The sequence below is a fragment of the Etheostoma spectabile genome, chromosome 20 (assembly GCF_008692095.1).
Source record: "Etheostoma spectabile isolate EspeVRDwgs_2016 chromosome 20, UIUC_Espe_1.0, whole genome shotgun sequence".
In the NCBI taxonomy this organism is placed as follows: Eukaryota; Metazoa; Chordata; class Actinopteri; order Perciformes; family Percidae; genus Etheostoma; species Etheostoma spectabile.
This window is the reverse complement of record NC_045752.1, coordinates 9,961,675-9,972,510: the sequence shown is the minus strand read 5'-3', so window position 1 is coordinate 9,972,510 and position 10,836 is coordinate 9,961,675. Positions and strand designations below refer to the sequence as shown.

The 10,836-nt window shown below is 40.9% G+C and overlaps 1 protein-coding gene across 10 annotated transcripts in view; it reads right to left on the bottom strand.

Annotated features, from left to right (window-relative positions):
* The window catches only part of unc79 (unc-79 homolog, NALCN channel complex subunit), a 32,953-nt gene that overhangs the window by 4,051 nt on the left and 18,066 nt on the right, over positions 1 to 10,836 (bottom strand). For 3 of the 10 annotated variants that reach the window (XM_032500453.1, XM_032500460.1, XM_032500461.1), the window contains 20 exons: positions 10,625 to 10,782; positions 9,196 to 9,377; positions 8,876 to 9,077; positions 8,557 to 8,739; positions 7,791 to 7,859; positions 7,119 to 7,456; positions 6,783 to 6,965; positions 6,469 to 6,631; positions 6,174 to 6,323; positions 4,824 to 6,056; positions 3,517 to 3,618; positions 2,975 to 3,091; positions 2,673 to 2,775; positions 2,444 to 2,584; positions 2,277 to 2,315; positions 2,050 to 2,162; positions 1,324 to 1,409; positions 760 to 933; positions 360 to 428; positions 162 to 272 (listed from right to left, as the gene is read on the bottom strand). In XM_032500453.1, coding sequence (XP_032356344.1) covers positions 162 to 272; positions 360 to 428; positions 760 to 933; positions 1,324 to 1,409; positions 2,050 to 2,162; positions 2,277 to 2,315; positions 2,444 to 2,584; positions 2,673 to 2,775; positions 2,975 to 3,091; positions 3,517 to 3,618; positions 4,824 to 6,056; positions 6,174 to 6,323; positions 6,469 to 6,631; positions 6,783 to 6,965; positions 7,119 to 7,456; positions 7,791 to 7,859; positions 8,557 to 8,739; positions 8,876 to 9,077; positions 9,196 to 9,377; positions 10,625 to 10,782 — 3,916 coding nt within the window. The remainder of the gene's footprint in view (positions 1 to 161; positions 273 to 359; positions 429 to 759; positions 934 to 1,323; positions 1,410 to 2,049; positions 2,163 to 2,276; positions 2,316 to 2,443; positions 2,585 to 2,672; positions 2,776 to 2,974; positions 3,092 to 3,516; positions 3,619 to 4,823; positions 6,057 to 6,173; positions 6,324 to 6,468; positions 6,632 to 6,782; positions 6,966 to 7,118; positions 7,457 to 7,790; positions 7,860 to 8,556; positions 8,740 to 8,875; positions 9,078 to 9,195; positions 9,378 to 10,624; positions 10,783 to 10,836) is intronic. The other 7 variants (XM_032500454.1, XM_032500455.1, XM_032500456.1 and 4 more) reach the window with 7 other exon arrangements.

Genomic DNA, 10,836 nt, shown 5'->3' with positions numbered 1-10,836 from the left:
TACTTTTCTGTATGTTGTCATCTGGACCAATGTTTTGCACTTTGGTTTGGCTCTTTAAATAAAAAAGATTTGATCACAAAAAAACTCTTTGATTTCATTACTACTGGATGTCAACACTACTTACACTAAAAAAAAAGACATGTAAACACACTCAAGAGTACCTTGTTGAAGGCTTTGTAACACAGACCACACAGTTCCACAACGTAGGAGAGACTGAAAATGCCATACTGGATGACAAAGCTCAGCAGCTTGGAGAAAGGCTCCAGGAGGCTCTGTAGGGTGGAAGGAGAAGAGAAAGAGTTAGATTTTAAAGGCCAGATTTTAACATATTAGCATGTGAAATTCTGTTCTGGGCTTACTCTGGTTGCATTTGTAGTTGGGATTTTCAGTAGACAAATGATTATCCTCAAACTGGAATCCATAGGGCACTAATGATACACAGATTGCAAAAAAAAGATGGTTGAAAAATCTTGAATGTAGGTATTGTAGGTATGTTGAAAAATGCAAAATTTTACATGTGTTGCATGTTGCATAGCCATACAGTATTTCTGGATTTAAATTTGTCTGAAGTGATAAATTGATTAGAGTACACTGATTTGACCTCCAAGGTCAAAAGCGTCAGAGTAAAATCAATTACAATTTTAAGACTCTGTCCTATTGAACCCGACAAGGGCACTGCAAGATGCTTTTTCCTCCAGCCATAATCACATTAGACCATATCAGACCATGACTAAGTGAACGGAAGAGGTCGATATCTACCTTCAGAGGAAGCACAGAGGGCAGTTTTGTGAGGAAGGTCTGGAACTGGTTGCAGATGGTTGTCCACAGGTTGCTAGGAGAGTCCATGGGGAGAGCCTCCATGAAGGTGGCAATGTTGTCCAGGCAGTGCAGCATTGTGCCCCCTGCTGGCAGGCTCTTCTTGTTGTTTAAGCCCTGGAGGGCACAGAGGCATGAACCATAACAGGGTTATATAATGAAATTCTATAAGCGAAGATATTTCCATTTAACTGATTTTTCAGTACTGATCAATCACAACGCTCATGATGTGCATGGGAGATTTAGGACACTGAAGCACAGATGATTGCTTGGGTGAGCTAATGTATCAATGGGTTCCCTATCTGTGTCATTTATTCAGCTTCATCACTAACAATAAACTGGTACAGTGGTGCAGAGTAAAGGCAGGTTTTCTTAAATGCTCCGATGGTTTGTTGTTTTAGATGGGCTTATGCTGTTCATGTAGCTGTAGCCAGAAAAGCGTTTGCTTTGACGAGAGCTCCTCCTGTTGGTTAAATGACTCAATTGCATGAAGAAAAAAAATCCCACCTCAAGCAGCATGTTGAGGGCAGCAACAGAACTCAATTCATTAAAATCTATCAGGGAAGATGCAAGAGTTCGCAGAAAACTTCCATCTGTGGAAAAAAAAATAGACATGAAGGCAACAGTATGTCCAGTGGAGGCTATTAAGTTAGTCTTATCAATATGGAAATAATAGATACATTCAAATAAATATGTAAAAAAAAATATGCATCTACTATAGGATTTAAAATGTAAGTGTTTAAAACATAGTGTAACAGATCAAAACACAATATGGTACATAAATAATTTTTTGAATAAAGGAAATTATGGAATAGTAACTTAATGTTAGCAAATGTTTTGGGATTTTGATGGTGTTGTCTATTACAGGGTTGTATTCACTTTGATAAGATAATGGTTATTTTTGTAATTAAAGATGTAAAGGTATGGAGATTTCAAAAAGAGTAGGGCCCAAAAAGCATTTTGCTTCCTCCTACTCCTTTTCGGACAAGAGTATTTATTTATTTAGCTTATTCTTGCTATTTCTTTTTCCATGGTGAACTACTTTTGTGTCTTGTATGCTATGTTTTTTCTTTTGTATGTTGTTCAAAATAAACTATTCATTATGATTATCATTATCAAAAGACACAGAATTAAGCAGCTAAGACAATCTGTAAGTCTCTATAGAAATACAGACACATTTAAAGTAAAATACATTTACATTTTTCAGTTTAGCAATCAATGGTATGAGCAGACCTTTGATGTTACTCTGGAAGAGTTGGGGCAAGATGCCATTAGGGGCCAGCTGGTGAAACATACAGCGGAGGAACTGCTTGGCTACACCTGCTACATTCCCTGGGATCAACATACTGGAAAACAGACAGGCTGTGTTGGACAGGCAGTCACACTTCACATCTATTATTAAACTCAGCCATAAGCGCAGTGAAGGCTGGTGTGAGCGTGACAGCTTTAATGTCTCATACCTCTCAGCTTGTCCGGAAAAATTGGCACTAGATGCCAACCTGAAAGTGAAGTTAAAGCAGTGGATTAGGACTCTGGGATGAATTATGCATGAGTTCTGAGGGTGAGTTATGAAACTTCATTTAACGGTGAAGAGCTGTGTGGATGTAGATTGCAGGAGCGGCTGTACCTGCCCACAGACTGCATGATGTCGAGAAGCATTGGTGCAGCCAAATCAGGGCTGAGGTGGATGAACATGGAAAGAACAACTACTGCAAGGCCGAGAGTCTCCTCATCGTATTCCTCCAGCACGGCTGCACAATCCCTGCACCTGGGACATTGCATAGAAATACACCAGGCCAGTTAAAGCATTAAGATGAAGTTTCAAGACAGGTATAGCTGCTGATTGATTCATTCACCTGTCAGACATTGTGGTAGGCTGCTCATCAATAAATTCCTCGGGCGCAGGGACAAACATGCTGACAGTGCTTGGTGCAGAGAGCAGACTGGTCTTTGTGGGACCTGGAAAGAAAGGAAGAATATCAGTGATGAAATTAAAGAACAGAAAGCTTTTTATAAGATTTAGTTATTAAATGCTGACCTCATTAGGTCAATGATTATATACTTTATTTCTGTGTGTGTTTCTATGTGTTACTACTGTATGTCCATATATTTCCTCAAGGGGTCATTATGGGATAAAGAAAAGTCTAAAGTGACTGACCCGTCTCCCAGGTGCTGATGTTGTGTGGTGCACTGGATTGGTGTTCCAACTGTCTCTTCATTAGCTGGCTCATGGTCAGAGCTCCCAGAGAGCCTCGCTTCACCTGGCGGTACTGAGCTAAAGGTCAGACACAGAAAGTGACACCTGGGGTGAAGTATTTGCTAAGACCGTTTCGGCAATACCAACAAGTGTATGTGTGGTTACAAGACACACGTGTAAAGAGACGTCAATGTGATTTTATGTCATAAGGACAAAGTTATATATTTATGTTTGTTATATATTTTTTCTGTATTTTCTCCGGACTTGTTATGGCTTTATGACAAAATGTCAAATAATATTATGTGATTTCATTGCATATTTTCAGCTTAAATGTGAAGATCTTTTGCAAAAGGAAAGTATTTTATGTTGTTTCCACAGGTCATGTATGACATAGCTCACAAACAATTTAGAAATGGTCAATTAAGGCCCTCATAATGATACCAAAGCAGTCAAATTTATTGAGGTTTGTAAGGAGACTGAGAGGCAAAATATTGGGATCCTACTTGATACTGAAGAGCGGTGGCTTGTTTCAGGCATAGCAGCTTCGAGCGTTGGGGCTGAGGCAGATTCTCGTGGCTTTTCCAATGTAGACAGAACTTTGTGATCTGCAAGGCAATATGGGTAAATAATGGTTGGGGTATTGGCATCAGAATATATGCCATTTTATGCCAATGAAAAAAAACTGCTAAAATATGGACATTCAGTAGTAATAAGCACTACTTTTTCTACCATTAGGAGATTGTTAGTTTATTTAATACTAATTTAATGGTTTCTTATGTGAAGTTTAGTGTTTTGTTTTTCGCACCACCAGTTTCAGATTTAGAAAATCTGTTTGAGCTTTGGTCTTGTTCTTCTACTTCTGTTATGTAAACTCAAATTATAGAGTTTGACATCTTCTGATGTGCTAAAAAACCTCTAAAGCGTTAGTATGAATGGAAAGGATCAGTGAACACATACATAGAAACACATCACAGGACAACACACACCTGGAGTAGTTAGTCAAATATGTCTTTGAGGCAACTTACACATTTTTGAAAGTACACTTATATTCTACAAACTTAAAGGAGCATGTGTTGTCAATATTCATCTCTATGTAAAAGCATGTATCCTTTATATTTATGCAGTATGGCTCCCATTTTATTTGGAATATGGAGTGAAAATCTTTCAGTAGACTCTGCTTCATTTTTGCTATCCATTACAGTGAACATTAAGCCTGTATTAATTTTAGTCAAGGCATGTGGTAATTAAAGTGCAGATTGATTAGAAAGGTTTTGCACTAAATTACCTCACATTGTTAATGTTACTTTGATAATAATAAAATAACCAATAAAATGTGATTTTTATAGCACACAAGAAACTGGAACATTAAAAAAACAGCAGAAAGAAGTGAAGCAATCTGTAAGTGATTTAACCCAAGTTTAAATAGTCTGCTTATTTTTACATTGCACGTAAATGGAAACTGTTGGGTGTCTGTAACCATGGAAAAAGGATTGTCAAAACACATCAGCATGGTTTGCAAAATTGTGAACTGTGACCTAAGGTGTAGATGATTTGTAGTAAAAGGGATCCAACTTGAAGAAAAAAAAGACTGGTATGGTCCTTTAAGTTAAGTTAAAAGTATTGCAGTGAAATTGGTTGAAATACACACTTTTGACCACAATGTTACAAAAGGTGATACATTTTTTAAAGGGTACTGGATAAGTCTCCATAAATCTTAGACATCACCTTAAAAATCATGTTGAATGAAATTCCACAGCACCTGACCAGAACCTGACCACCAAAATTATCTTTATTAATCCTTTCTTCTTACCGGTTTCTGTGGTCTGCTCACCGCCCAGCTTGTCAAACATATTAAACGTGATGTCCAGGTATTCCCTCTGGATGGCACTGACAGCGATCTTCCTCTGCTTCCGTTGTCGGGGAACAATCTGGATTTTAAACTCTGCCTCATCATTGTCATCTGCATTGTCAGGTTTTTGGTCGCTGTCCGCTTCATCACCCATATCGTCGTCCTCTTCATCATCCCCATCCTCTTCTTCTTCGTTGTTGCTGTCACTCTTGCTTTTTTCTGGTGTGAAAAGAGGCTCTGCTTTGTCTTCTGGGATGTCCAAGAATATGGTCCTACCAGAGGGACTTGTCCCCAGTCCCATCCCAGTCTTTACCTCGTCACACATGTCGTCTAGTGAGGTGTCAGGGACATGTGGGGTCTTCTTCAACAAGTCTCTCTTCTGCTTCAGGGTCATTGGGCTTTCGTGGCAGACATTTTCCAGTTGGTCAGAAAGATCCAGGGAGATGCTAGGAGTAACAGGGTGTGGTTTCTTCACCACAAGAGGTTGCTCGGAGCCTCCCTCTCCCACCAGCAGGTCACTGGAACAGTCCTCTACACTCACCTGAACCACAGGAGACAGTCGCAAAGTCTTGCTGCTAGCAGGAGAAGCAGAGAACTTTGGACTCCCGTTGAACTTGGAGGCTACGATGGTGTTGAGGTCAAACTCCTCATCACTCTCTACTATCCTCAGAGGAGGCAGCTGTTCAAACACCAAGGAATCGCAGTCGGACATGGAGAGCAGTGAGTGTTTTTCTGGAATGGAGGTGCAGTCTGAGGAGAGGTCAATGAGGTCTTGGTCCTCCTTCCCCTGAACTGATCCTCCTATCGAGCCTAGGTCTAACTTGTCCTCAAAGGTCTCCATGCAGCTGAGGCGGACCTCTGGGATGACAGGCTTGGAGCCTCGCTGATCCACAGCATCACTGCCCTCCACTCGAACCGAAGAGCCATTAGATGAACCTTTACCCTGGTGCCTGCCGTGGCACATGGCTGAGGATGGGGCAACGGGGGGCGCCTGCATGTCACAGCGATCAATGCAGGATTTACGTCGGTGTTCGTCCAGATTAAAGAGGATAGAGTCAGTGTTTGAAATGTCCAGAGACTTTTGCTTGTGCATGGCCTGCAGCCGCTTCTTCCTGGTGCTCTCTTCTCTTACACAGTGCAGAATGCTGTCCTGAAGAGCGCTGGTTTCACGGTACTCTGACAGCTCAATTTCACCTTATACACAGAAGAAAAATTAGACTTTATCCCAGTGAAAGCAAGACCCTCCTGCAATTTCAAAAAATATGTTCTGCTTTTATACTATGTTTGAATCTGTAGGCCTCTGCTTCTTACTTTTCTTGGCATTTGTCTCTACCGGCTGGTACTTTACAGACTTGCTGCCACCAATCCTCTTCAGGCGGGCAAAGAAGGTCTGTGACTCCTTGTTAGCAGCACCAGTCGGTGTGTCATGGACGTCTGACTCATCAAATACACTGTCCTCTTCTATAATGAAGAAAAACTTAACATCAGTACTTTAAGAGACAAACCAATCCCCCATGCCATTATAATTTACATGGTATTGTTCAGCAGACTAGGCATTTTAGAAGGCTGGTGTTGAGATAAACAACATCCTTTATTTCTAATTCACCTTTTTCTTTCTCGCTGTAGCGGCTCATGTTAGAGTTGTCGCTGTAGAGGGGTCCTGCTGTCGCGTGGGGACGACAGCTGTGATACTGGGCATTCAGTGTGTTGATAGTGATGTGGATCAGATGGAGGACCACTTTACTCCCGTCCATGTCTCTGTAAGGGTACTGTAGTGCATAGAAAAATAAATTGTAATTTATACTGTATATCATATTTTATAAAGAAAAAATGTAAGATTCAGCAATCACTTACAGGTAAAAACATATATTATCTGGGAGTCTGAATGAGTAATCCATGCACTGAAAACACAAAGAGTACCTTGTATAGGATAACTAGCAGGGCTTTGAGCCACATCTGTCTGATGTGTGGCCTCAAGGCCCAGAGAGAGCATCGAGGCGGCTGCTGGAAATAGTGTCTCAGCTGGGGACATGTGCAGTACTTCAACACCTGGACCACCAGGGGGAGCAGCTGCTTCCCTAAACCAATATTGTAGTCCATCACCTGGAAGAAACAACATTTCAATTCTTCAGCATTTGTGTTATTGTCATATATTGTCTTACTAAAAATATCAGATAATCTTTAGCTGCACACACACACACACACACATTGTCACAGAATACCAAGAAAGGTGATATTAGATTATATGTCAGTTACTTGTGCAATGCCGGCGATGAAGGCGTTGAAGCAAGTAGAGGTGCGCATCTTTTGAGGAGCAATCATGAAGCATCCTTCCTGTTGGTCATAGCCCAGCAGCACGTACAGGTGACGCTTCACTGTGTTAAAAGCCTTGGCACTGCCGATGTCGGCCTCTGCACTGCTCTGGTCTTTGGCCATAAATTTCATGAGCACCATGATAAGCTGGTGAACCGTCTGGTGATCAACGCCGGCGTCCTCAGGAAGCAGGTCTCTAATGATAGTGTCGTCCTCGGGAGACGGAGTCTGGCCTACAAGAGAGGCTGAAGCATCAGGGTTAAAGTGCAGGAGGAAACGTGCTGAAGACAGAGAAGATGGGGAAAGGGAAGGGTGCAGAACCAGTGAGGCGAACATAGAGGTGGGGTGGGGGGGGGTCAACTCATCTTGTGCACTTCTCTGGGACAGGTGGAGACATCATCTTGCAATACACATCAGTGCAGTGTTTTCATGGAATGTGTAGAAGGGGTAAACACAAAAAAATAACCAGCTAGCTGTTAGCAAGAGTTAGTGAACGATGAAAAAACAATGACTGTCACAATAGAGCAAACATTGCTTTTTCATATTTTCTGTCAGAATTTCATGTTAGCTTTATTTATAATCATACTACATTTTCAGATTTAGGTTGTTATTTACCTGGCAGGACTTTCTCTATCAAATCTCCCAGTGTCGGGGCAGAGTGCTCTTGCCTCGTAAGCCTAAGAGCTAAAAACCACATATGAAGAACACAATGGATTAGGAGAATGTACAGGGGAGGTAGTACAGGACACATGTCTGAGCGTCATCGTCACCAAATACATGTGAACACACAAACACATACACACAAAAAACACTATATGGCCTCAGGACAGTATAAAGTCTATGTGCAATCAAGACTTAGAGCTAATCACAAATATCAAATAACATCTGTTTGAAGCCAACAGAAGAAGCTTATACCAGACACTCAGACAGCCTTCTGTGCAGAGCCAAAGATACAATGAATGACGTGGTTGGGACTTACTCCTTTATTCAACAAAGTAGTATTTAGACATTCACGTGAGAAATGAACGTTGGGAAGAGTGAGGGGAAAAAACATAAGGAAAATGGTTCAACTTTGGTCAAATAGTATTTGCAAATTGCATTTACTTTCCCCCACAAGGAATAGAAAATGGAGTGTGATCTTCAACTTAAACAATGCATGCGTGTCAGGTGCTCCTCTACATATAAACTGATAATAAACTAACTTAAAGATACAGTCAGGGATTGTATCTGTAATGCCAAGTTGAACAAAGCACCTATGAGGCATTAAATGTCTCAGAAGGTATTTGCAAACACTGCCTGACCACAGACTGAATGAAAGCAACAGATTTAGGTTCAGATTCTAATTCATAGACAGATTAATGGGCTGATCTGTGCTACTCACGAATTCGGTTGCTCAGTGTCTCAGGGAGTGAAAATGCCCGTTTAGACTCTGTTTGGCCTCCCCTTACACTGTCCCGAAGAGAACGCACACTCTTCTGCCGATTTCTGGCAAAGCGAGCCCGTCGTATCTTCCACATTGCTGCATCACTGAGGTTTGCTACGTTGGTTCGTACAGCTGTGATGGCTGTCAAAAGAAAGATTACAATTTGGAGCACTATTAAGCTGTAATTTTTATGTTACAATACATTTTCTGACAAGAAACATGCAGAGTAGGTGGAGTAGCTGTAAAAACTCTCACTGTGGACATAGAAGCTACGTACTAGTAGGGAATGGAAACTCCTTGTTGCAGTCCAGGTGTAACTGAGCCTCCAGAGATAATGTTTCAAAGCGGTTGACAAAGAACTCCCAGCTCAGCGCAGGAACGTCTTTCTTCAGAAAGTGCAGCAGCAGGAGCTTGCTGAGGATGATGGGCCGATCCCTTACAACAGTGTCAAACTGGAAATCCAGGCACAGGCATAACCCCTGTATAATAAACAACACCCACATGTAAATACACAGCAGGATATGAGTATGTGCAGCTACATGAACACACATTTAAGTTCAATAAACATTGGACTTAAATGGGCCCTAACAAGGTCACCTGCAGTGCCGGCCTCTTGATGGTGTCCAGCAGCAGTCTGGCTCGGGTGGCCACAGCTGGGTTGACGTCCTCCACAGAGGCCAGGAAGCAGCAGAAAGCATGGGCTAGGGAATACTTCAGCAAGTGGTTTTTCGTCACCGCACCGATGTCCAGAAACCGACACAGCACTGCTACCTTCTCCACTGAGAATTTTCATAAGAATACAGAGTGTACAGGACCATCAGACAAATTACACAATAAGAAGAGACAACTGAGCTGCCACATGTCCGGCCATAATTACCTAGATATAATAAACAGAACAGGCATTGAGGTAATTGATGGAGATAAGTTAATGTGTTAGCTACCATGTCATCATATTAGTATTCAATAATGCATGAGCATGTCAATAAGAATTATGTTTATAAAATAATTACGAATGTATTAAATAAATTATATAAATACTATTAAAATCAGTTAAAATATTTAATATCTGTTTTATGTATCTTTGATAAGTAACATTTATAAAGAGAGGTAAACAAAATGTCTTGCTGTTCATTTTTCTCTACTTTTTAGTGTAAAAATATAGTTACTATAACAAAAAAGGAAGATCCTTCAAGTAATTTTTGTCATTATTTATTATGACTCACAGTGAAATCTAAAAGTAGACGTTTTATTCTGAAATCTGTAAACTTTCACCAGCTGATAGATTGCAAGTCTTGACCACTAGGTGTCAGTGTGGCAGTCAAGAGACATTACAGAGTAGCACCACATTGACTGTTTGTCATATTTTAGGTTATATGTACAGTATATAATGTGGTCATGACATAGACCATCAGCATTTGAACCTGTCATTATGGTGCATCATTTTACAAAGGTAGAAAGACTGAATGACTGAATTTATTTTATCATTTTCTAGAGTATTTATATACACAATAGGCTAATAACCTTCTTTACATCTTCTGAGAAGTATTTACTATGTTTGGGGCTCCTCTCCTGTTTCCCTATTTTCATCCAATGAGACAGAGGACCTGTCCTTTGTCTCAAGGTCATACAGCACCTCTATGCCAATCACAAGGCGATAAAAACCCTTATTAATCCCACAATTCCTCTTTGCCGCCTGTTTGAGCCCCACGGTAACCATGACAACTGAAGGAGGAGATGTGGGCAGGCAGTGGTTTAGGTAGCATATTATATAAGCAGACTGGGGGTCTTTGTCTAACAGTTCATTCATCCACAACCTTTGCTTGCAAAAATAAAATAAAAAAATAAAAATGGACGATTTAGTCTAGTCATCAGGATGAGCTTGATGAGGTGTTAATACTTGCATATAAGGTTGTACACTGATTGTGCCTCATCTTGAGAAATAAATGCAGATATCAGATACACTAAAGTTTAATACATGATATATGAATATATGATATATGATGATGAATATCTGCCTCTTCCTTACCTGCTTCAAACCGTATTTTCCAGTCTTTGCTGTTGAAGTTTGTGTTGATGAGGTTCCAAAAGATGTCCGCCCCATGCGACAGAGACAGGGCATGGAGAAGCTGAGGCACAGCCAGGGAGGCCAGCTGGCAAAACTCTGACTTCAGCATGGACCACAGACTGTAACACAAACACCAAGTTACACGCACGCACACACACACACACACACACACA